The following is a 27,286-nucleotide window of genomic DNA, read 5'->3' as shown; positions in this document are numbered from 1 at the left end:
TGACCAAAGCTGTCTTGAAGTCTTTATTACTGCTTATGAAGTCAGCTACTTGTTTTGCAGCGAAGATTTGGCTCAGCAGCAGAATTAGTAGCTAGAATTGGCTCCTGCATCTACTGGGGACAAGTCCTTCTGTCTTCTTTACAGTGTTATTGTGTCTTTAATTAATTGGTCTTTCTACTCAGACTCAATTCCTGTTCTCCTTGAATATACATACCTTGAATTCATATACATACCTTGAATATACACACCTTGAATTCACGTGAAAGGAAGAATTTTCTTGTTATACTCAAAGCACTTTTCTTGTCTGTTTGGCTCACATGAAACAAAAGTGCATAGTGACAAAAACATTAAAGAAACCCCACATTGTATTAGTGTCATTCTTTGACAGTCATAGTGCAGTTACCTAAATAAGTTAAAATAGGTACAACTTATATCATGAATGGAAAACAACAGAGTGATGCCCCTTAGAAAAAATTGCCTTCTGTACATGCCAATCCTTCCTGTCTCTCACACAGTTTTCTTTAGCATCTGTAACTATTCTTTTTCCTGACCATCTTTTTTTTCCTCATGGGTCTAGGTCAGCTTGATGAGTGACATACAAACCCTCTCAAAAATTGCAAGATTAGCAAACTTAAAGCATCTGCTCTTTCTCTCTGGGGTATGGAAAAAGCAAGAAACCTTAATTGTGTTTTCCCCATTTGGACTATTTTGGTTCCCACAGGAAGAAGTGGCATTCTTCCTATATGGATTTAAGGGGAGTTGCTGTACAGATACTGCTTTATACATAGCTCAGGTACTGTGTAAGCTTTCTGTCAGTGTCTTTTTATGATACTCAGGTGTGAGTATGGGGTAGACTTTAGTAGTGTGGATGGTGGAGGGTTTTCTAAAGTAGGTTCACACCATTGAGGAGAGCCATATGTTGAGAACCATATGAGAGACCTGTTGAGATCGTCTGAATCAGCCTTTGGGCACCAAATGTCTTATTTTACTGTCTAGCATATAGGGAGGGTAAGTTCAGTCTCTTTTTAATCTACTGAGTCTCTGAAGACAGGCACTCTACTGGCTAGGTGAAAAACAAATACTGCTAGTAAAAATGAGAATACACTGATGAGAAAGAACTTTAGCTGAACTGTCCTTAGTCTCAAGGGTGTTCCCATTTTCTTTTAGAATCTTCATGATGTGCACACTTTTGCTTCATGCTCTGCTTGATACACTTGTGCTGCTGCATTGCTCAGTGTGGTCCAACAGTTTGCTTAGTCTAAGTTTCTTTATCACAATAGGATGACTGTCCTGGACACTGCTGGTTTTGTTACTGATTTTTACAATGGTGGTGTTAGCTGTAGCATTAGCCAGTGAATTAATGAGATTAGGGATTCAAGACAAGCTTTCTGTTGCTACAAGTTGTGTTGAGCTGATGTTAAGGTCAATACCTAAAGATGGGAAGTTTTCCAGTGGCAGTAACTGAGCAGCAGGCAGAACACACTTCTACGTTCAATGCTGACTTCTGAATGATACTTTAGCAACAATTAATGAGAGTTTGAAATCTATCACATAAAAAATAAAAGACATCTCAGTGAGTAAACCTAACTACTGTTTCACCTGTTGCAAAATAATGAGAATAGCTTAATGACAAACTAATAATCTGTGACATGTTTGACTATAAAACTCCCTCATCAGTGTACATAGTTTATTTCTGAATTTGCAGAAGCATCATTCTTTACTTTTAGAAAACCACCAGTTACATGTGTGTAAGTTTTATATAGAAATTTAAATGAAACGTAGGGTTTTTCTAGAAATAAATAATCGGTATAATATGTTTGCAGGACATTCTGACTTGTGTTATATTCTGCAAAAGTTCTTAAACATTTAAGGGTAAGAGTTAGCTTCATTTCCCCCAAAAGATTCTGTACAACAACAGGTTTGTCTGTGAGAGTTTGTACTGAAAGCCCTGCAAAACTGGATGCACCACAAAGTGTAAGTGCTTGAGGATGAGGAGGGCATCAGGTCTCATTGTTTAGGGAGCGCTGCTCTATGGTACTGCAATGGTGTTTGTCACCCATTCCTGTGCATTTTAGAGACTCTGCTATGATTTGTGCCCTAGCAGAAAGTCAAGCCCTAGATCAGTGCACAAAATACTTCCCGCTCCATTATTTTCTACCTTTTTTTTACTTGGTACAGACAAGCAAACATAAACACAGTAATTTAGTATTGGACAAAGAAACTAGAGAGTGCGAGGATCTTTACAAACATATGAGGAAAAAAGTGGAATTAAAAACCAAGAAAACTAAAAGTTGTTCATGAATGAAGGAGAAAATAATACATTACTGAAAACTGAATTTCATTCTTTTAAGAAAGGGCTAATGCTGAAAACCCCTGTGAACGTCTATGTAAATATGAGGTGTAATGAAATAGACCAACTGCAAAAGCCAAGGAAATCTGTGCTTTTCTGAGAAATGTCATGACAGAAAAAAGTCTTTTTTGTTAATCCTAATTCTTTAAAGGATGGTAGGAAAAATATTGTAAAACAGTTTGTAAGAGGTAACTTTTTGTTTTCTAGAAAAGCTATCAGATGAAAAATTTAGACACTTTAAAAAAGTGTCTAAAGAAAACCCAGCAGTGGTCATCTTTAATGCATTGAAGATAACGCTGCAGTACTTCATGTTCCTATGGAGCCTGACAATGTATTCTTTCCCACAGAGTAATAATTTTGCAGGGACTGATGAAGAGCAGAGGGTGAACAAGATGGTAACAAGAGTGGTTTGTAGCACTCCATCTCACCTACAACAGTTGTGGTGTCAGATTCCTTGGTCTGTGATCTTGCATGCTTAAACTTACAGATGTCTGTAAAAGTAATGCAGACCTACGAGGCCTGATGTTCCCTGTGCTACTTTAATCAAATACTATGAGAAACTACTTTACTTGCTAAAATGAAGTTTTGCTAAAACTTTTAATGGGTACTACTGAAGTTTCTGGTTGGAAGCCTATGCAACTTCTGCATATGCCTGAGGTGGGTCATTTTAATTAAAGGTTCATTAAGTTTTTCCAGTTCCTAAGGGGAAAGGGATTGGCTTTAAGAATTTGTTATTAAATTCTGTCCCAAATTTACCAAGATGAAAACATCTTGGTTGCAAGGGGAAGAAGGACAATGATACTCTAGTGAGCTACATGATTTTCTCAGGGAACCCAGCTATGTGCCCAAATACCTACACAACCACAAACATTTAACTAGTAGTTAAATTGAAGCTCTCTTAAAAACATGACAAAATCTAAGTCTCTGATTCCTTGGAGATATTTTCTTCTTCTCTGAGCTGGTTTGTGATTTGATCCCTGTGGTTTTTTTCCCATTCTTTCAGTTGCATTGGAATTCTAAGGTTTTCTGCTACATAATATTCTCTAACGATAGCTTCTTTGGCTTTTGTTTAGTTGTGAAATGATGCCCCAGCCTCAATAGTGAACACTAGGCATAGAAAGGGAATAGCTAAGGCTGAATATGTGCTTTCTGTGATGCTTGTTAGAAAGAGTAGTATGTCCCAGACATATAAGGTGTCAACTAATAACGCTTGGTACACAAGGGAAGTGAGCGATTCCTGTACTTCTTGTTCTTGTAATGACAGCTTGTATGCATTATACCTGCCCAAGAATAATTTTCAGTGATATTTGTTAGCTTTTTTCCTTTGTACCTGTGATTTATCCATTTCAATCCCTGAATGTGCATCACACTGTTCAGCTTACAAGTTTCATGTTTATCTTAAGAGAACTTTCTGCCTTGTCTTGAGTGATTTAGTGGTTTCCATAATTTGTACCTACACACTGGTATGTTATCAACACCTTCCTATCCATGAATTCAAATCATAGCACTGTGAGGGCAGCTGTGGGCAAAAGTAGCTCCATTATATTCAGGCCCAATACAATCTCCACCTTTTATTCCCTATGGTTTGCATCAAGCTTATGTTGCACATAGTTTAATACACACATATATATACGTCAGTTTGTGGCGTTAAATTAGTTGTTTCACTTTGCTTCTTACTGTGTTGTTGGGGCTTTTATCACATGTTGTGGAGATTCGTTGTGGAAGCTTTTTTCTTCCCCTGGAACAAGATGTTCCACTTATGACAATCATTCAGGCAAGCTATTCCTTAGGCTTCAATACATATTTATAAAAACCTCTCAGTCAGGCCCATTTCTATTTAGATACTTCTGCAGAGTAACAATTGTGTGGATGAGAGTAAAGGACAACCAGTACCCCGAATTCCATTTTCTGACACATGCACCTGAAACCTGTTTCACAGAGGCTAAAGCAACTAAATTGTGACTTTTGAGTCTCTAGGTGTCATTGAGGTAAAAGCTTCTTTTCTGTGTATTTGCCTCATATTTGCAAAAAAGACATTGATCTGAAATGTGCTCTTTTTCATCTCCATAATGTCACAACTTACAGCATTCTAAGATTTAGTATGTGCAGTGTGTCTTTGGCAAGATGTGGAACTACTTTGAAAGCATCTCCCTTGATCTTCTCAGGAATCAGAATTTCTCAGTACTTCAGGAAAAGATGCTTTTCTGTAGTCTGAAAAGATCTTGCTTGGTGTGAACTAATTGACTCAAATGCAGAAGAGAAACTGTGATGGTTTAGACCCTTTGTTTCAGCCTTTGGTTTCTCAGTTGAGGAGGAGCTAACGAGTTCCATCCAGTGGTGGGAAATTCTGTTTAGCTGTATTAAGTCCACATCACTCAACTCGCTGAAGTGCCCTCCCTTGTCAGGTGTGGTACCACAGGTACTTTAAGAAGCTCTGTATTTTCTTAATAATACAGAATACTGTAGACAAATTGTAGAATAACCCCTATTAATAGCTTTTAGAATACGTAGAAAAGCAGCTCTTGCTTTTTAATACATTCCATTTTTAAAATGATTTTGTCTTTTTAAGTGATTTTGCCTGTTACAAGTTCTTGCTTTTGTGCAGTTAGGAAGAAGGATTTGTGCTTTTGGAAGATTAGGACTATGGTTGTGTTGTTGTGCAGTCAAGATTTCCATGCATGGTGGATTAGTTAAGAACAGAAAGATAAATATTAGGTAGTTTGGTGGAAAAGTCACTTGAGACAGATCATAAACCCTGTGTCAATAAGGTAAACAAGATCATTAACAGCTAGTAGTTTCAAGGGACTTAGGATGAAAAAAAAGACAAAATTCTTCTAGCAGAAGCCAAAGACTGCTGTGCAACCTGCTGCCTCTGTTGGATGTGATCCATGTCCACAGGTAAGGATTTTAAGGATTTTATTTCGCCAACATGGTGCACCTTGCTTTCAAAAATCATGAGGTTCTGGGAACAGACCCTGGCTGTTACATTTCTTATAATTCTAAGACTTCTTTACAAGCACCCACTGTTGTACAGCAGGAAAGGCTTTTCATCTTACATTCAGGAAATTGAATAACTTGAATAGATTAGTGGAAATACCTAAGGTCTCTTTAATGTTTGGATACTATCAGTGCTTTTTTCTTTTCACTTCCATGAGGGTGAGTCCTGCCTGATGAGCACAGTGGCCCTCTATGACTGAGCGACTATGTCAGTGGACAAGGAGAGACTACAGATTTCATTTATCTAGACTTTCATAAACATGACATGGTTCCCCACAACATCTTCCCCCCCAAAATTGGAGAGGTGGATTTTATGAGTTGACTGTCAGATGAATCTGAAAGTGGTTGGATGGTCACATCCAGAGGGTAGTGGTCAATGGCTCTGAGTTCCAATGGACATCAGTGGCAAGTGATGTCCCTCAGGGGTCTGTATTGTGACCAGAGTTATTTCACATCTTCATTACTGAAATAGATGAAGGGGTTGAGTGCAGCTTTAGCAGATTTGCAGATGACACCAGGCTGAGTGGTGCTGTTACCACACCTGAAGGATGGGATGCTATCCAGAGGGACCTGGGCAAGCCTAAGAAGTGGGTCAATGGGAATCTCATGTGATTTAGCAACACCAAGTGTGAGGTGCTGCAGCTGGGTTTGTACAACCCTGGTACCAGCTCAGGCTGGGGATGAACAGCTCAGAGAAGCCCTGCTGAGAAGGACTTGGGGTGCTGGTGGGATGGATCAGCAATGTGAACTTGCAGCCCAGAAAGCCAAACTATTAGATATTAGGAAAAGGTTTTTCACCAGATAGTGGTTGCGCACCGGGCTCCCCAGGGAAGTGGTTCCAGCATCAAGCTTGACAGAGTTCAAGAAGTGTTTGGATAGTGCTCTCAGGCACCTGGTGTGATTCTTGGGGCTGTCCTGTGCAGGACTAGGAGCTGTGCTTTGGTAAACCTAGCAGGTCTCTTGCAACTCAGTGTATTCTATGATTTCAACAAATCTTGTCATTTATAGCTCTATAATTTTACACAAGTTCTCAATTTCTGTGTAAATGGATGTGTTAGGGGCAAAGCTAAGAAAAATAACGGTTTGGTTTTTTTCTTTCTACCTGAATGAATACAAATGAAACATTATAATGAAAATATCTGAGTCAATTTTTCTCAGTTATATCAGAGTGAACCTTGTGTGATTTAATTAGCTTTGTTGCATGCAGTTGAAAAGAAGACTGTATTTGGTCCCAAATACTCTCTCTCAGACCATCTTGTGAATTCAATGTTAACCTTGCCAGGAAAGCGAGACATTGTACTTTTCTATTGAGAGAACCAGGAGATGTTCTGAGAGCCTTTCCTAATCAAGTTGACTATTATTATTAGCAAACCTTTTTTCATCTGCCAGTCATTGTGTTACACGTTCTTTGTGTTACATTTTAATTCTAAGCACATTGAAGCAGTGGTTTTGTTTTCTGCTGAGATACACAGCACAGTGGGTTTTACTCCATAAGAACTTAGTCAGTATTATATTACTAATGTAAGAGAAGTACAGTGCTTATATATTAGGATTATAAAATAAGGATTAATTTTATTGTACTGATATCATGAGACATATCCATGCCCTGACATGGTTTGCAGTGCCATGTTTACCCAGTGTCTTCCTCAGGTACACAGTTTGATATATATATATATATATATACACACACAGAGAACTATTGCTTTTTCATGTTAGAATGGTACAGACATGTTGGTACTTTGATAGTTAAAGGCCATAGATTATCTGATGGTGGGAAATAAAGAAGTTTAAAAAAAGCTCTCTTAACATTTGTGGGAAAGCAAGTTGAAAGGAATTACCTTTGCCTTCCCCTCCTTCTCATTTCCAGTAAAAGCTTTTCTGGTGTGTTCATTGAGGAAAAGGCTGAGCTTTACAAATATACATTTAATGATTTCTATGGCTTAGAGACTGACTGCTTTCCCTCAGAGTAGACAAGATTAATCTACTTTTTCCTTCTTCTTTTCTATCTCTTTTCCCATTATCTCTTCCTCTTTTTTTCCCCCCTGAAATTCTTTGAAATAAAATGAACTATTAGCTATTTCTAAGGGTGTTATTTAAAAACATTCATATTAATTATTTAAGGGAACAATACATAACTATAATTTTGAGCTGACATTTGCTGCTTTGAATCTGTGTTACAGAGTAATGATTTTTTTTCTCTTGAGTGCCAAAGCATTTTCTGCAATTCTCATCTTTTGGGTTATGAACAAACCTAATTATCCCCTTTCCATCTACAGAATTTGGAACAAGCCTCCTAACAAAACAGGAGGAAGAGCTGGAGGCTAGTGTTTCTCAGCTTTAGTGGCCTAGCTCTAACACACTTTTCTTATGGAGGTCACAGTAATTCAATGGGACCATTTCCAGGCTGCCTTACAAGCACTGGCTATACATAATACTCATAATAGCCTTGCTAGAGGAGCAAGAGAAAAGAAGTGGAATTTACAAATATGGGCAGAAGCTGATGATGAAACTGACAGATCTAACACTATTTAATCTACTGGAGAAATATGGCAAACTCTAAATATTTTCAAGGGATTGAATTTCATCAGTGTCTTACACTGCAGTAGTGTGATTTCGTAAAGCATTCAGCGAAGCCTGTGGTAGGAGAGAGCAAAATCCATTTTGAATAATCATATCATAGTCAAGTCTGACCCTGTGCATCAATAACTTGTGATAACAAGTTACTTACACATGCTAATTTAATATGTGTTTGCAGTTGTGGGTTTTTAAAAGCATCCAGCTGATGCTCAGTTGTTAACTCTCAGGATATTTATGCTGCTTCTTTGGAGGTTGACTGGCATATAATCTCAGCATAGACAACAGAATTCTGTGCCTCCATCTTCAGTCTGATTAAATATGCCCATGAAGAGAGAGCAGGTGAAGTTTCTTCTTAGTTTGAGGAGAAACTATATCACATAAAAAAAAAAATCCAGAAAAGAGAAGTGAGAAAAGGCATTGTACAAAGTGGGAGAAGGGTTTGAGAACTGGTGGCACAAGTGCATTTAGAGTAATGCTGTCCCTGCCAGGTAGACACAAGTAGCTCCAGGTGAGGTCCCTGGCTCTTTGCCTCATCATTTGGTGCTCTGCAGAACATGTGTGCAGGCTCCTCCTTCTCTGGCCAAAGCTGTATGTTAGAATTGCTGCCTCTGGTGTTCCCCAACACCAGTGAACATCTCTCCAGAGAGAACGCTTTTCAAAATTCCAAATTGACATTGTCAGACAAATGATAGCTTCTTATTCTAATTTATCTTGTTCCCTTTTTCTCTATCCTTAGGTTCAGGCAGGAACTGTGGATCTTGCAGAGTTAACAGCCCTGGTAAGTACTCTACCTCTTAAGCAAAGTTAATTTAGTGTTTGACCTTCATTATTAAGAGCTTTTGCAGTGATTTGAAATACAGAATAATATTAGCAGGGCTTTTTCAATTAAAACATGGAGACCTGTTTTAGTATATCCAGAAACATATGGTGCCCTGTGTCAGAGGAGTTTTTTCTGTTTTCAATTACCTCTAAAGGCAACAGCTCTTAAGTATTTTGGTGCCTGAACTCCAAGTTCCTTTGTCACCTCCTCAGAAGGCTCAAAAGAGTTAAAGCCCTTATGCAATTATTAGTTCTCAGGCAAAAATTTTCAGTAGAACAGAAACATGTATTTCAGTCTGAATATCATATTAAATTGATTAGGCAAATGGTCATCCAGATCCCCTCAAAGCTGTATATCAAAATGATATGATTAGCACACTTTATCATATCAACCTCTGACACGTCCACATGGATTTCTGTTGAAATACTCACCTGCCAATAGAAGAAGGTGGAAGATTATTAGCATTTAACTATTTGGTTGTCCCAATGTCTCATTTCTGAATTCCTGGAAATTCCCAGAACCAGTGCTAAGAGTTCAAGATGCACTGGGGACTTGCTTAATTCTTTTCTGTAGATGAAACTCGTGGATTTCATTCAGGGTTGTTTTCCTTCCCTGGAGCTTGTGTGTATGTGTGCATTATTTGTTCCAAGAATTTCTGTGAAACACCCACCCTGGTATTTCACAGTGGCAAGCAAGGCAAATGGAATGATTTGGTAAAAACAATTAGGATTATCACTCCTGGCTCTTTCAGGTATTTAGGTCTATGTTGAGATAAGGTATGGAGCTCTCTGTGTCAGATCTTGCAGCCATGCTGGGAAATCTGTCAGGTTGCACCACAGCTCCTTCATGGCCTTAGGGTCAGGCTTCTCTTGGGTTGAAACAAGGAGGGGCTGCCAAAGATGTTGTTATGGCAATAAGATGGAAAGCGTGTAGAGTGTGTGAGGAGTTCTACCATTTCATTTTTTGAGAGCTTGGCAGATGGTTAGGCTGATTTTTTTTTTCCCCTTGGTACACGTTAGGATAATAATTGCTTTGGAATGTGGAGGTAGCTACATGTACTATGAGTGGGACATGTATCATTAGGGATAGTAGAAATGGTCCAGCCAAATGCCAGCATGGGCAAGTTTACCTGTGGTAGTTTGGTAATTTCAAGGTAAATTTTAGCCCCCACAGAGCTCTATGTTCATATATCTGTGCTATTTTTTGTACCTAAGCTTATCTGCTGCTAGCTCTGAAGTATATCTACATCCTATTAGTTGTAGGGTGATTCCATGTCTAGCAAGCTATGAAAAGGAGTTTGGGGACCAGGGACAAGCTGTTTGGCTGCTTTCTCCTTCCTCTATTAGCAGTGGTCCTGCTACCCCATACACATTAGCCTGGCTAGGTGACAGCAATCACATGACTCAGCAGCCATGAGGGTGCTGTGGTGTAGGGCATACATAGGATGAGAAGTGAAGATAATGATGCTTCTACGAGCACTTCTTGTCTGCCTTGTTGAAGTTGCGAATCCTCAGGAGAGCTGCTCCAGGTGGGCCACCTCACCTGGCCCATGTCTTCTTGGTGATGCATTTGTCTAAATGTTTTCAAGGTTCCAAACTCAACCAAATGAATGAAGGCTGTGGATATATTAGAACACACTTCTGAATAAAAGCTTACTTTGCCTAGTGTAATGTCCTACTGAGTAGAGCTTTGGGTCGAGGCAAAACTGTACCTTTGATATTGAAGGTGTTGCTGGCTGCCTTAAGTGTTTCAGTTCTCATACAAGATACAGATTTCAGTATTGCAAACAGGAAAGAGCTGCTGGCTGGACTGCTCAAAGGACTGCTCTGAAGTCCTTTGATGCTGGAACATATCCAGTCAGATATGTCCTTGGTCAGACCTCCTCTGGCAGAACCTCTGCAAATCTGGAGATGCTGTCCAGGAAGTTTTCCCTTGCATTCAAGAAGGAGCTTGCCTGAAGTTTTGATGTGTGTGGTATCTACAGACTTGATCTGTTATCTTCACTTTCATGTGAATTTGTGGGCAGTGTTGTAGAAGAGCTGCTGAACATTTCAGGTGTTGGCACATTTATAGGATTTAATTGGTCAGTGCCTACTGATTAAATTATTAGTTAGTTGGTTTTGGATTTTTTAAAATCTAAAGTGTGAAAATCCAAGCAAGCTGGGCAACATGAATTTCCATACCAAATGTGCTTGGGAAGTACAATTCATGTGAGTGTTCCTGGTGTCCCTTTTTCTGTTTGCATCACAAATATTGCAGTGAAAAACTCCTTGTGAAACTTAGGAATAGGGATTCCAGAGGCTGTTGCAGAGTACTCATAACAAACAGCTTTGGTGTTTGAAAGCTTAACCCTTTGCTTTGGGAAATCTGATGCCAGTTGTAATGCAATATGCATGTTTCAGTTTTATGGATGAGAGAGAAACAATTCAATTAGCCAGTAACTATATCCATGTGATATATGAACTCATCTAAATACAATTTGTATTTAAATACCCGCAGCAACTGCTCAGGGACTGAAAAAGAATTATTTTTGACTGATCTCAACAGATCATTTTGATTTATGAACATAGAACCACTTGAATCTGCTCATGAACAGGAAGACACAAACTGAACGCATTATTTAATACAGGGAATTCACAAGATATCTGTAAAGAGTGGTATGCCCTTAGTAGTATCTCTTGCAACTTTTGTAGCAATCTTTGGAGGTATTCTTTAACAAACAGCCCATAGTATTTAGGACACTAAATTTAAACTCATGTTGAATTAGAGGAAGAAGTTCAGCAGTAAATTTCCACTTGGAATAGGCATTTCAAAAGCCTTGAAATAAATGCAAAAGGAACAAGAGTTTTTCTGAATCCTGTATCCTGGTGGGCACAGCCTGAAAGGTTTTGGAATTTATATCGCTGAAATAGTCTTCTTCACTGGTGTGAAAAAAATTCCCCAGTATTAAAGGAGGAGCATCCACTTCCAAAATACCTGTATGGTTTTATTTAGATAAGAAAGCACCAACTTCTAAAGCCTGTTTTGTTCTCCTTTTTTTCATCAGTTCCTTCTGTATGTTATTTTTGAAAATACATGTTGGTATTAATCAGAGACCTTCCTCAGTGACACCTTTAGTTACCAGATGTAAACATGCTGCAAATAGCTCACTCTGTGCAGGTCTGCCAATGCCCAACCTTGACAATGTGCTGTAAGTGAACTGGAAGGAGGGCTGTCAATGGATTCCTGCCAAAGAGATCCAGACTGCAATCTGCTGAAAGCATTCTGTCCAAGTACCCTGAGTGTGCTTGGAGTTCATTTTTCCTCTCAAGATCATGCTTTTATGTGGAAGACTGTTGCAAATCCTGATTTCTGCTGACTATGCCAATTTGTCACAATTGAGTGGTTTAGGTAGCTTAAAGAATCACTGTCACAGGTATTGAGAAAAGCAAGTTTTCATATAAATGTGTGAAAGTGCAACCAAGTTCAATGGCAATGTTCACTCTATTATTTACTATGTAAATGAAGCATACAAAGGAATATTGGCTTAAAATCACTAGAATGATTTGCATGGAGACCAGGGATGCAAGTGATAAGGGTGAAAGTGTAAGGAAGACCTTCCCATAGAGTCACAAGGTTCAGAGTGGACCCCACTGAAAAAACTTAGCCTTAGACCTGATCAATGTTTCGTGTTTAAAGGATTTAAGTAGTACTTAATCAATTAACTAATTCAGCATTTATAAAGTAATTCAATAAAATTGACTAAAATTGCAGTAGTTAATTATCCTTCTGAGATGTCAGTGTTTATGCTATACTTGCTACAGGGTATTTAAATCAATTCCCACACATGCATGCACACAGACACAATGAAGTGTGTACAGAAGTACCTGTGAAAAATTCCCCCTGATTTCAGTCAAATACGCTGTCGAGTGCTTTGGCTTTTCTCAGCGGTTGAGGCTCAAGGAGTGAGACTTTATCTGCCTATGCCCTGTCTTCAGCTTTCTCACAAACATGAGAGTTTGCAAGCTCTGAGAGCCATGTCCCACTCAAAGGGAGATTCTGGTGCATTCCACTGAAGTCCAGGGAAGCTCAAGGGGCCTCACTTAGGACCTCTATTTATAGGGTAGCGAGATGTAATCTGTAAGATTTCCATCCTCAGATCAGTAATGATTGGAGTTTCCAAAACAATTCCAAATTGCTTCCAATACAATTTCAAATTGTTTTCAAAACTCCAGCCACAGTGGTGTTACTCCCCTTGGGTTATGGTTCAGGGAAAGTCCCAAGGCTGTAAGTGGGGGACTGACTGTGCTCTTGTCCTTCATCTCAGGGATGTTCCCAGCTCAACCACTCTAGAGTTGCCATATGATCAAGGGAAGCTTGACCACCCAACTCATCACACAAAGGCCAATGCCCAGTGGGGATTCCTGAGGTTGTAGAGTGGTTCAAGGAAAAGTGTGGGGAGGAGAATGCACCACCATTAAGACTTGAGACAAGAAATGAGGGTTTTTTAAAATTATTATTTAAATAGTCATGTTTTGCTTTTTAAGTTGGTTTGATTGCATTGGTTTTTGGGTTTTTTTTGTTTTGGTGTTTTTTTTGTTTAGCCAATGTCAAGCGAATGACAGAGTAAACTGATGCTGATTTTTTTTGTCTTTGGTGATGTGAAAGTTAAACCTGTTCTCTACCAAGGGAATGTTCTTGCAAAATGGCTGTTCAGGGAGCAGTGATCTCTTCATCACACATACATTTGAGGCAGACTCCAGCAGGAGCCTGGGCTGAAGTACTATGAACTGTTATAGTGAGAAGGACGAACATGTTTCAGAAGATTTCAGGATCAGAAAACCTTTTCTGATGCTGTTTAATTGCAGCTGTTTTGGAGAATTATTGTGCCCTTCTTGGTAAGAAGCTAGCTCTGTATTGGTCTGTTTTCCTTAACTCACTCCTAGCAAAACTGAAGAGTGTGGATTGAAGGTTGCAGACATGAGACAGCCACAGTGCTGCACCAGCAATCATGCAAGAGCATGTGCTCTGTATGCCCTCTACTACTTTGTGCAGTCTTACTGACACAAACTGAGGATGATCCGATTTCCTCTACACTTAGTGAGGGGTGTCAGGAGGCCTGTAAGGAATTTTATAGTGACCAGGCCACTTGCTGAAAATGCTTGTTCAGAAATAGTAATTCGTATGAAAGCTGCTGTCAGTCACAGCTTTTGCTGTGCTACTTGTTTAACTGTGTAACCCTGCATGTTCTTGGGGGCTGAGACACAGATTGATTTGCACCACATTATTGCTGTCATGTTTTGTTAAAACAATGCTGTGATTACAGGCAGAGATTTCTTAATTTATTATACAGGAATATCCTGTAACTTCAGAAGAACTACAGGAATGGTGAGGGTGTTTTGATACCTCCAGCCCACCAAAATATAGCGATATTATCAATGGATTAGTTGTCCAGGAGGTCATATCATAAACACTTAAAGTGAAATTGTTTCACTAGAGGTACAAGTGTGAGGAGGCCACCATTGCTTTCTTGATATTTGTCAATGAAAAATACTAAATGTTACATGAAGATGATATTTTATACATTTATGCAGCTGTACTTTTATATACAGCTTTTTAAAATTTATACATTTAAAAACAATAAATTTATCTACACTGATTTTGTAATAGCCATTGTTAGAGAAGACTGTTTATTTAACAAGTATACATTTTCTCTATGTATGTTTCTCAGAAGCTGTACATGAGCAGACAGAGGACTTCACAGCATGTGTTTGTAGTACATCACCATCAGGTTAATATACTTAGCATAATTTTTTGTTTGTGTGTGACTATCCTGGATCTTCTTAACAGAGTTGTTAAAAACCTGGGAAGATTTAAAGTTCTTAAAACAGAGTATTTAAAGGGAAAAAATTCACAAGTATTTTATAGGCATTGCATGACACTTGCTGGATTACTACACACTAAAAAAAGACAAGCAGAAGTGAGAGCATGACAATTACAATGTTGGAAAATACCTGGTTTTTTAGAGAAATAGACTGTTGAAAAGCATGGACCAACATTTAAAAGGGAAGTCATTAATGAATGGATTGTTTCAGTGGATTTAATATCAGGCCATAGATAGAAAAAGTGTGAGTCTGGGCTTGTGATTCATTTTTGTAAGAGTACAATATTCTATGATCAGGTTCTTCGGTTATTCTGTACATGGAGAATTTAATGTATCAGGTTTATGTATTTGAGGATATTTTACCTTAGGATTTTGATTTAGTAAGTGATACCACAGTGCACTGCAATCACTATACAAGTACAAGTTAACACTTAGCAGAACGTAACAATTGACTATATACATGAATCACAATACAAATATGATTCTTGTTTTACTGATCTTGTTTGATATGCTCACTGTCACAATGCTGATCATCCCCAGCTGCTGGGAAGGAATGTGGACTAAAGCTGGCTCAAGCCTTTCTCTCCTCAAATGTCTCTTTATTAATTGCTCAGCTTTGGTACTGTGTTGGGTTCAACCAGATATACACTGTCCTGTGCTGGTTTGGCTAACTCGGGAAGACGTTCACACTCTTTTTGGTATTTTTATTAACTGTTTGACAACAAACATTTATGTAACCAGTCTATCTATGCAACTGACACAGTCATTTAACTAAAACTAAGGCTGCTCTCTGGTCCCTTTGTTACATTCAGCTTCATCTGCAACAGTGATGGTAAGTGGATTTTGTCTGAATTCGGTGGGAACATGTCTGTGTAAGAATGCCTAGAATATTTTCAGAGGCAGGCACAGGAGTATTTTGACATGCATCAAGCTATGGAAAATTTGCAAAAAGAGCCCAAATAGGTTTTTTTTTTTCCAGTGGAAGTTTTTCATCATGAGTCTTGTTACTTTATCTTCTGCAGAAAAGAGTCTGTTGCCACAGTGTTATTTTTTCATATATGAATCTCCAGTTTAAAATCTTTTGGCCTTTCCAAAGTCAGTCAGAAAGGTTCTGTTAAGGTCGCTGAGACAGACCTTACCCCTAGAACTAAGATACAAAGCTATGAGATTCATCAAAGCAATATATTCCCCTGGAAGTAAAATCCCATTAGAGTCTAATGTTTACTAATATGCAAACTTTGGTAGAATTAACTTAGTCTCTTAGTCATGTTCTCCGGTTCTTACATATATTTGCAAAATTACTGTTGCAGACAGAGCTGAACTGCATTCACGTGAACTTAATTTTATCTGTTTGTCTGGGAGCTAAATTGTGAAACAGCTTAATAGACTTGGGGCTCATTAGGTGTTCATTATAAATACATCTTTATAATCAAATATCATGTAATTTTGTTACTGTAGAATTAATACACTCGTAATGGAAAACACAGTACATTTCTGCTTCGATAAGTAAAGGAGCCTGTTACATTTTGGTAAGTCAAACATTAATGCCACAGGTTAGAGACAACTGAAACAAAGATTTAATGCCATTGGTTTATTCTGGATAATCCCTACAAACATTGTTGCAGCTAAGGTGTAACTGTGCTTTTGGACTGAGACGTACATATGTCTTCAAATTCCTCTTCCTCTCCAAAGCAAAAAAAAGGAAGAGATTTCCCAAAAGTCTCACAATATTTATAGCTAGGGTTTATTAGTGGAATCTGGTTTGCTTTCCTGTGGTACGGATACTGAGTTCCAAAGTAGGAGAACACTGTCCCGTGTTGCCCTTCTAGCAAAGTGAAATGTTTAGGAATAAACATCTGCTGATGTGTGCAGTGAACTGATGAGGCTTGAGGCTGTGGAGACAGTCTTGGAATTCCTCTGTGAGCAACCATTGAAGTTCAGGTCCTTTGGAGCTGCTCTTTTCTTATGGCTGGCGTGCATGCTGTCTCCATCATTAGTGTCCAACACCACGGTCATGCTGGAGTCCATCCTGGACACAGTGTAGAGGCTGCTCTGCCGCGCGGGGTGGAACCTGGCTGCCTTCAGCTCCAGCTCCTCATAGCTGGACACCTCAATGAAGGGGCACCAGCGCAGAGCTCGCTTGAAGCCAGCTCGGAACCTAGGAGGAAAGAAGCCTGGTGAATGCCTGGGCTCGCAAGGCCCCAGGCCTTCATCTGAAAACACACAGTGCTGCCAGGATACTGACTTGGCCAGTTATCCTGCCCCTAGGCCTGGTTGGGCTCAAGTCAGTGGGGGTTTCCTTGACTGAGGTCAGAGTAGGACAAAAAAGATAATGGTAACAACTCATTTTGGTTTGATTTTCTATATGCTGTCCCTGCGTTTTAACAGTGGTATTTTCCTTATAATGAATTTCCTGTCTTTTGCCTCTGCAAAGTAAACAAATACCGACTTTCGCAGAACTGTCTTCACAGAAATTGTTTTGGTTTGACCTCTAATGAGATCTGCATCTGTATTTTCATCTTCTTTCAGCAAGAAACTTTGTAACTTTTCTCTAAAGTGCCATCCCAGTTTCCAAATTTCAATATCCCTTCTGTGTTTCTCTCTAACAGGGATGCTTATATGGGAATGAGTTAATGACTAATAATTGTTCATGTGAAATATTTGGAAAATAATTTTTAATAATTAAGAGGATCCTAGAAAGTTGAAATCTGAACGTGAGCAATCTACAAACAGGCATTTTGAGGTTTTAGAGCATCAGTGTTTGCAATACTCATACAGAGGCAGGGATTTACTGTAAAGACCATTGTTGCATTTTGTGTGTATGCGCTTCCAGAATAAAAGCTTAATATATTAGAAAAGCAATTCTCTATGTATCTGTGTATAACTGGAAAAACAACACCTTTTCACCTAGACCTAAAGCTTATCTGACTTTCTCACTTGTCTTGATTCTCTTGTTTTGTTTAAACAATCAGCTCCATTGTTTATCCTGCCTGTAAGTTTTTTGGAGCAGTGGTTAAACTACCACAGTGATGACTGCAGGTAAAAATTCAGATCTAGTGTTCAGTTAAAGTTAACAGATCTCACAGAAGCGACTTTTCCTTCCTCAAATTTTTAAGTTTGCCATGGAGTTCTCACGTGATGACAACCACACACGTAGGTTGCTATTCAGCATTCTCAGTTTACATGCGGTCCATATTTTGGAAAAATACTGAAAGAGCCTCTGATGGAAATGGATTTTGTGACAGGAATTGTAAAACCAAAACATCTTTTAACTGTATTACTTTTCTTGGCACCTTCCATCCTCTTTCTGATTCAGGGCATGTTTTTTCTTCATCTTGAAATAATGCTCTCTTTATCTAGATACGTAATATCCTAATTAGCTTGGAAGATGATGCTAGGGATAGATGTTCTGACTCTGTCTGGTACTAGATGCAGCAGACGCATGAATTGATCTGAATCCCAGCAACAAGCTCTATTTTCCTATTTAATGAAAAGGAAGCAGATATTCTGGTATCTTCATTTCAATACGGAACTTAATTATAACAGGACTGTCACCAGGACTTCATTCTTGCATCAAATTCTGAATAAGGTGACCTTTAGTATGTTTCAAAATATTAATTTTTCTTTGACTGTATTCTTTAATCCAGACATTTAATTTTGCAGTTTGCAAGTGTCAACATAAGCCACATCAGAGATACTATTTTTTAATAAATACTTCTGTAATTGTGCCATAAAAAGTTTTTGAAGAAAATGGGATTGGTTTAGAAGTTTTATGGTAGTAACTGAAAAAAATGAGGCCTCATTTTTCTTTGCCTTTGATTTTGCAGACACTGGACACTTAGTGAAATCTGGTTTCTGTTGAAACAAATGGAAAATTTGCCATTTGAGTTAGTTTTGTTCTGGCATGCTAAAACTTTACCTTGTCTTTAAACAGTTGTAAGTGATGAAAAGCTCATCAGAAGGCAGAAGGCACTATGAATTTAGTCATTACCTTGTCTTTTTAAAAGATCATGAATGGAATTGTCACAAGTTATCCTCATCAAGAAGGATGACGCCAATGTTTTTGCGCCAATAAAAACTTGTTAGGATTTGTTCACTTCATTTTTGATTAGATTCCTTTTGACAAGTACTACATGATCTTCAGTTGGGGTTTAGAAATACCTTGCAATATTGCTATAAAATTTGACAGTAACTAAACTTTGCGCTGGCTGCTAAGTCAAAAGAGATTTAAAATAATATTTAAGATTACTTAATCAATACTGATTCGTACTGACTGAGTTTGTGAAATAATTAATTGTTCCTGGTGTTCTTTATCCAATAATGCTAGAAGAAATACTGGTGAATAGGATGGCCAGGATGATGTTTGTGTAGATCCTGGTCCTATAAATTGAAATGAAATATTTGAGTCTGTTTTGGAATGCTGTAGTCTCAGGCTAGCAAGTATCTGTAAAATGTCACGCAACTCAATAGGTACAGTGCCTTTGAAATTCAGAGCATAATACAGTATCAAACAATACTGTAATTTAGTATTAAGTAATGAGAATATAAACATTTGTATAATATTTATCAGCCTATTGCAGATCTTGGAGCGCAGTAGGAATCTAATGCTGAGATCTACAGAACACAGTAAATCACATTTTGTATTGCATTCTTCCAGCAAAACAAAATCTGGGATACAATTGGTGAACATACTGCTTGCACTCTATATCACTAATTACCATCTTCTTTATTTTTATATTTTGCAAACCAAAACCATTAAAATGCTATAGGTTTTTAAAAAAAAATTTGGAGGTGCACATGGAAAGGATTGGTTTCTGAAAACTGCATTTTGCTCTCAAATTTTAAGTAGACCAGAATATTTACTGGAAGTCTGCCTCTGGGTTTTTGAGGCTTCTTGTCAAGTACAAATCTTAAGAAATGTTGGGTTTTATTTTTTTCATTTTGTTATTTCCCCACTAACTGGAATCTATTTAAGTGAAAATTCTGTGTCTTTTTTTCTGTTTAAGCAGTTTATGTTCTTGCTGAAGTTATGCACCTCATTTCATAACCAGCTCTTACCTCTTATTAAGACAGCAGTAGATAATGGGATTGTACATTGTAGAGCTCATGGCAAGCCAAAAGCTGGCTAAATAGATTTGCTGAATGTATTTCCACCGGTTTAATTGTTGATAGATCCCAGTGACTATGAAGTAAATGTGGTAGGGCAGCCAGCAGACAGCAAATGTCAGCACAACCACAATCATCATTTTTACCACCTGAAAGAAGTAATAATGGTATTAAGCCTTTTTAGTTTGGACTAGCATTTCAACATCCATTAATAATTTTCTTGTAATTAGTTTTTAAAGTCAAAGGAAAGCTGAATATGCTTTTATATAGTTTTTCCTTTTAATCTGACTAAATTTTTTTTTTTTGACTGGAGATCCTCTTTTTCCTAAGAAAAATAGCAAGAAAACCTTTCCTGACTTTATTTGTATTGATTTTTTGCAAGTAATGTATTTGGCTATCTAAAATATCACTTCTTTTCTGTACATCTAACCATGGCATAAGGTTACAGAGTGTTTTATTTAGACACCTCATTTTGGCCTTTATTGACCTTGCTGTCTATTTTTATTGTGGTCTGCAAGTCTATTTCTGGTCCCCAATTTTTTGTAGGAAACGAGCAACTTGCAGCATCCTGTGTAATTTCAGAGCCTAACAATTCCCTTGGCTGGTGATCCTTGTTTGTTGTTTTCTGCAGGCATCACAACATCTGTTAGCTACCATAGTTTTTAGTAAGCACAAATGAAGAGGGGCTCTGCTTTGTGCTCCAAACACGTGAGGAAAGCTTGCAACTTGTAAAATTTTCACTCCCATCTTTCTCTTTTCAGCTATGTAAAATACTAGTTCAGCTACCATTTTCAGCACAATATGTCACATGTTTACACCACAGGTTTTCTTTTTGTAGCTGAAATGGAACTAGACATGATAGATCCATGCTGGGAAGTCTCTTGTTTATTTGTACTTTTGAATACTGAGGAATAACAGGGATGTCTACGAACAGTTCCTGTATTTTCTCTGTACAAAGTGCCATTTCATACTTTTTCTAGTTTTACCAAGGGAAAAATCCAAAGAACTGAGATTTGCTATACTTACATGTCTTTGGTTAATGTTTTTATAAAATGCCAACTAACATAATTAAATAATTTTACATATAAATGTTATGGTATCCTCCTTAACTCGCATTGCATCTTCCTATGGGAAGCATAAAGCAATTTTTCATTTTTCATTTAATAGCTGGCACCAATTAACAGTCTTTCTTGCTGGATGGGACTGTAATGTGCAAGATTTTGCTTATAAGAATGCTTATTGTTATATATATGCACTGATCATCATTTAAAGGCAAAAAAGAGGCATCTGGCCAAATATAAAACATTTACAATAGTTCGTTCTTCTGAAGCACTTTTCATCAGTTAACTATAAATCATCCTGTGATCAGGAAGATCATTGTTATAAAGGAAGGCAACACACCAAAACATGCTATCACTTTTACCTTTCACAGGTATGTCTGTGTATCTACATCTAGGCATATATAGAAGTTTATGGGACTATATATGTGATTTTTGGCGTGGGGAGAAAAGGTTATGATTTTATGTGGACAGAAATTTCTGGACTAAACCATGTATGTGAAATGATGCATAAAAATATGTTGTCAAATGAGTCTATCGTTAAATGGCATTGCTATTTCATTGCTTTTGACATAACTTCTACTGTTCTGCTGGGGACTTACACCTCTGCCTTGCACACATTGTATAGATAGAAGTCTTAATTCTGTAGTTTTACCATGGTACTTAAACTCCCTGTCATTGATTTACCGGTGCCCTTTGCTTGTTGTTGTGTTTTTATAGATCAGTCAGGAATGATAAGTGTTACTTCAGCACCTTTCAGGACTTCTGTAATTTCAGAACACTGCGAGTCTTAAATATTTACCTTGATATTTAATTAGCAGCCCTTGCAGTTCCAGCTGTGCATATGAAATTGTTCCTAGAATTAGTCATCACTGGAATATCATAGGTACTGAATGAAAGGATTTTGTGCCCAAATTTTCAGAGTGTAAACAGGTCAATCTGTATTTATGGTTTACAGTTCATCTGTTCAGTGCTTGAGAACCAAAACAGTAGAGCTTCCCAGCAACAAATGTAGCTTAATCTGGTTAAGCACTGTGTCACTCATGCCCCAGAGATGCTAGAAATCACAGAAAGAGTCTATGTTGCCTATTTGGCATACTCAGTTGCATCAATTTTTTTTCCCAAAGAAACTTGTTTGTCTTTTTTCTGACATCCAAGTGCTCATTGTCTAGTTTTCTGTGAGATATTGAAGGGCAAGGCAAGCAGTGCTTCTAAAGTCTACTTAAAGGTCTCCTAAAGCTTATAAACCTTCACCAGCTGTACAAAAACCAGCTTTTAGATTTCAGCTGCTGCACAAATTAACCTTGAAGGAATGAAGTTCCAGTTTAAATTACTATTAAATACAACATTTCAGGTTTTCTTCAAGGGACCAGATATTCCAAACTAACTTTTACCCTGGAAAGAAAATCCAAAATTTTTCTTGTCACAATTTCAGGCAATTCAGTTCTAATTTTGAAAGTTTTAACTTTGAGTTTTGAAATGAAAAATGCCAAATCACCCTCAGAGAATTGCATCTTTCCCTGTAAGGTTACTCTTTTGTTTAAAACAAAATACTCATAGTTTAAGAGGGTGAGATTCATATAGGGCTTTCTTGTTGCTGTTTCTCTCTGGAAATCCATGACTAAATATTAAGTCATCATCCTCCTGAAAGCAGAAATTTCTGAAGCATGTAATCAAGCTGGATAACAAGCTACAGATGATTTTAGATGGACATTAGTGTTTGATTTAATTTGTGAAGTAATGAGTTGCTTGAATGACAGACAGTGAAGCACATTACATTCTTAATCATTCAGGTTTGCATGTCATTTTAAGTATTTATATAGTACAGTGTACTTATTGACATATTTCCTAGGAGAAGATAAGTGAGATGTTGTAAGTCTGTGTGGTGTGAAGTTGTTGGAAACAGAAGGCAGTTAAGGTTAAATTTGAAGTCAAATGCAAAAATTGAGAGTAATCAAAAAGACCTAGTCTGTTCTCATTTCATCATCTAAGAATGACTGTGTGTTGGCAAAAATTGAGGGGAAAAAAAAGAATCAGGAGAAGGAGGGAAATTATTCCCGATGTCCTTTTCCCTTTCAGAGAGAGGCACGCACTGCAAGGCCATACCTTGCACTTTATAGCTGCCGTGCTTGTCTGTAATGTTGGTCTTTCCAGTATAAAGTTTTATTTTTTGGTTATATCAATAACTATGAACAGAAAGTGACTTCAAGATCTTTAAACCCTAGAGCACCTTGAGTTTACTTGAATAAATTTGGATGAACAAGTGCCTGTAAACCAACAGAGAAAGTAAATTAAACAGGCGCAGTATGAATTTACCACAAAAACTTGATCGTCTTTTCCCAGTACACTGTGATGTTTCATTAAGAAACCCCAGTGACACTTTACAGGTCCAACTGCAGAATATAAAAGACCTTCAGTTGTTTTTTGACTACTTAAACCTGTGACTGAAAAAAAAGCTCTTTTTAATAGGTCTGTTCTGTTTCACTTTTTGAGGTATTAAGGTTTTTCAGTTGCTTTTCCTTCTGTTCTGAGTTGCATAGAATTCATTGGAAAGATTTTCTCTTGTGCATTAGGAAACCTTTCTAAAGCAAGAAAATGGCTGAATTCAGTCACTTAGCTTAAAATCTAGCTCTGTTCCTGCCACAATTTCACCGTGGAGCTTTCCAAAATGTGAATTGCAAAATCTTTTATCCCAGTGGCACCATTTTCTCCTGGTGTTCTGTTCAGTCTCCCTCTGTGTATATTGTGGACAGCATGACTGGAGGAAAGAGGATTTTTTCTGTTCTAGGCAATACTTTTGTTAAATGAGTTGTGCTGAGGTCTCCCAGTTGTGCAACCTTCATGCAAGTCTTGAGGCTTGATTTGTAAATGTAAAATCAAAGTATTTATTTTTATACATTGGTTTTCATTAACCAGTTTTGCTGATGCTGGTGCACTGCTGCCTATGTCTAAGAAAAACTCTGTCTAGAAGAAGTTAATTTATGTGCTTTCTGGTCTTTATCCATTCCTTAAATCCTTTCTGAGTAAGAAGCATTCTTTCATTAATGAATGTAATGAGAAAAAATGTATATAAAAGAGCAAAACCGATGTAAGTTCATTGGAACTGGAGTTTGCAAGTGTGCCTTTGCTGTGAAAAATTTGGAACAGTAAAAGTGAAAAGGAACTAATAGATTCTGCTGCACTTAGAAAAACCAGCAAGTACATTTATTTTTTCATACTGTTTTTATTTTGCATGAAGAATAGCTAGAAGAGTAGTCTGGTTTAAGATGTAGCATTGAGAGCAGCTCTTGAAAGATTGGGAATAACATATACTGTTCTGAGAGATTCAGTTGCTGCTGGAGGAATATAGCAATTCACATTGCAAGGCAATGAATTGACAGCAAAACCTAAGACTTGGACCCTGCAATCATTTCCTTTTCAATCTTCTCTGCAGCTCGTTATTGCCTTTCTAAATCATCTTTGATACTGCTGCTTGTACAAGTACAGGAATTTGGCTTTTGATTTCATTTCCGCTTATGTCACACAGAACAATTACTTTCAGAACTTTTACTCCTGGGTGTTATGCAGATATGAACAAGAAGCAAATGATTTAAGAACCCATGGAGTGTAAGAATGTCTTTGTTTACCCTCTCCTGGATGTTATTTATTCATGAACACAGCTTAAACGCAGTTCACAGATAATCCCTGGAATCATAACTTTGGCCCTGTACTCTTGGGAGAAGTAAAATACCAAATACCACACTAACATTTCACAAAGTGTTTCTCCCAGCATGTTAGGATGCAGCCAGTAAATCCACTTCCCAGTCCTGGGGACATACATGGCACTTATGCATGAGGCACCAGAGAGAAAGGAACACCAATATGCCTTTGTTTCTCCGTGATGCTTATTTGGAGTAAACTATCTGTCTTCTGCAAGCAAGTTAGGATTCAAGGGTAATTCTGCTGGCAATAGTGCAGAGATGGAGCTGACTTCTGAGGTACCAAGTGCTTTGACTCAGGGATTTTCTGTATTCTTTCAGCCCATGGGAAAGGATGGATTATCAATAGTTGAAGGACGAGAAAGTATGAGAACGCTTGGAAGTCTTTCAGCCAGATAACGTATTTGCCAATTCCAGTGCTCCAGATACTTTTAGTCTTCTGACTTATGTTTTCCATCTGTTTTTCTCAGTTACTTGAAATAAAGAAACTGCTTTTAATTTCAATTTGCACAATCCCTTGTTGCAAACAGAATTCATAACCCTTTACTTCTTAGTTAAGCTCAAAAGTTTGAAAATATATTCTTGTCTAGAGTGAAGTAGTTTTTAATTAGTTTGCTTTCTTCCAAATTCCCCAATGTGGGACTCCCCTCAAACCAAAGCAATTCTGGCATTTTTTATGAATGGTCTTAGCTACTGCTGGTTTAAATTATTTTCCCCCAAAGCTTCATAGAACACAGGTTTGACAGTTATTTTGGGTTTCTCTCAGCACGTCAAGAAATATTTGTTTCATTGCAAAGAAGAGGTAAATATTTTGCTCAGAGTTTTATTTTCCTTGAGAATGTGTGATTTTACATGCATCTGACTGGGGGCAAGGAGGAAAAGTTTCCACAAGTTTTGTTACTTTATCTAAGAATAAAGATATCTCACAAGAGATTGTTGGGTGTTAGGCAATATGCTAATGTCTACTACTCAACCTAAGAGAGTTTTCTGTAAGCTAGACAGCAAGTAAAGGTAGGTGGCCTTGTATCGTCTTGGTCTTGAGCATTGAGTGGCCTAAGAAGTTTATGTTCTTTAGAAAATGACTCTGAGTGGTTGTTGTGGGATTGGCATTATTTGGCATGATTATCCACCTGAGATCTAGTTCGTGGAAAAGCTGATCGAGTGCTTTTGTGCTTAAGATTCATACCACCACTTATTTTACAATACTTTCCTTCTTTACTGGGAGTGAATGATGGGGCAGAATTAATTTCCATGCCTCCAACCAAATATGCGATTTGGTGTGGGGGGAAATAAAACAATCTTTTTTTTTTTTTTTTTTTTTTTTTTTTTTTTTTTTTTTTTTTTTTTTTTTTTTTTTTTTGCTAATAGGGGTAGTTAATTCTGAAGTCCACTTTGACACAATTCTGAAAGTGTTCTGGAACCCTTAATCCTCATTGTAGGCTCAATGTTTAAATTAATTTTCCATGAAAGACTTCTGAAGGAATGGTACTAGTGAATGTTCTCTTTTGAAAATTATTCTTATGTGTTGGACACTGCAATAACCAACTAATGCTATGATGAATTATGCCAATGAATTATGCAAAAGTTGCATACCATCCTACTTGTGTTTTACTTTATGTGACCTCCTTGTAATGAAACCTGTCCTCCTGAACCTAAAATGAAATGTTATCTTTTGTTATCTTCAGAATAGGAGCACAGACTCTTATTTAATATGGAAAGACTACTGTTTGAATTGTTTTATTTCCACCTTATTCACCTAGGGGAATTAAATAAGTAATTTATATAATTAGAAACCATTTGAATGTTTACCATATTTCTCTAGAATTTTGGCACAAGAAAATAATGAGAAGTAATGCAGATTGTTTCCTACATAGTTTGAAAAACCTCTTTGCTGTTGATGAGAAAATAACTGTGAATTATTCCTGGACTGTACTTATTTAAATTGCATGGCAAAATTCTGTTAGAGAAAAACACAGTTAAAGCTATTTTTTAGTTGCCATCCTAATTATGCATTTGCAGTGGTAATAGTATCTTCTCTTTCAAAGTCTGAAGAAAAAACTTTTATTACCACCTGAGAAAAAAAAAAGGGTAAAAAAATTTAATGTTGTTCCCCAGTCCATTTTCATTTAAATTGACTTCAAATGAAACTGGTATTGTCAGTGATGTTGAGGTTTATGTTTTGAATTTCATGCACCTAGTTTATTTTTGTCATTCTTCAAATGACTGTACAAGGTTGTGAATTTATTAGGAGAAGTAGACTTGTAACTCCCATACAGAATATTTTGGAAATACTTGGTCAATAAAAAGTGGTTCGTGCTCTGGTCAATTATTGATGAAAAGTATCAGGAGTGTCATTATCTTGACAAGCATTTATTTTTGTACAGGCAAGCATTCCTTCAAGTATTAAAGTATCCAGATGGCTTGGCCATAGTGGTCAACACATTGGTCATTATTGCACTGGTTTGATAATCCTGTGGTATCCCAATTTGTGGAATAAAGTATAAGCTGACCCATGCCAGGGTGGCTGAAACTGTTTCCTAGGAAACCTGCTTTAAAACCTGGGGAAATAAATTACTTCTATCCACCCCAGAAAATGAGTAATGAAATAAAGGTGCTTTGAATAGGTTGCACTACAGAATTATTAATTCTAAAGAATGATATTCTTCAGTTGAAGGATTAGATTTGTTAGGAGAAGGCATTAATAGACGTAACATAGACACCCCTCTGTGTGGAGGTGTGTAGATTTCTGCTTTAACTCAGAAAAACCTGTGCTGAAGTTACGTTTTGTTTTGACATGAAGAGCATCCCGTAATGAAT

At 37.5% G+C, this 27,286-nt stretch overlaps 1 protein-coding gene and 1 long non-coding RNA gene across 2 annotated transcripts in view; one reads left to right on the top strand and one right to left on the bottom strand.

Moving 5' to 3' along the window:
* Positions 1 to 27,286, top strand: part of LOC102037192 — an 85,536-nt gene that overhangs the window by 33,152 nt on the left and 25,098 nt on the right. The gene's annotated exons all lie outside the window — the stretch shown is intronic.
* Positions 16,450 to 27,286, bottom strand: part of TACR3 (tachykinin receptor 3) — a 36,221-nt gene continuing 25,384 nt past the window's right edge. The window contains exons 4-5 of the mRNA XM_005418175.2: positions 19,666 to 19,862; positions 16,450 to 16,765 (exon numbers count right to left, since the gene is read on the bottom strand). Coding sequence (XP_005418232.1) covers positions 16,450 to 16,765; positions 19,666 to 19,862 — 513 coding nt within the window. The remainder of the gene's footprint in view (positions 16,766 to 19,665; positions 19,863 to 27,286) is intronic.

Source organism: Geospiza fortis, unplaced genomic scaffold, assembly GCF_000277835.1.
Source record: "Geospiza fortis unplaced genomic scaffold, GeoFor_1.0 scaffold11, whole genome shotgun sequence".
NCBI classification, from domain to species: Eukaryota; Metazoa; Chordata; class Aves; order Passeriformes; family Thraupidae; genus Geospiza; species Geospiza fortis.
The sequence above is the reverse complement of the archived record's forward strand: the minus strand, read 5'-3'. Positions and strand labels throughout refer to the sequence as shown.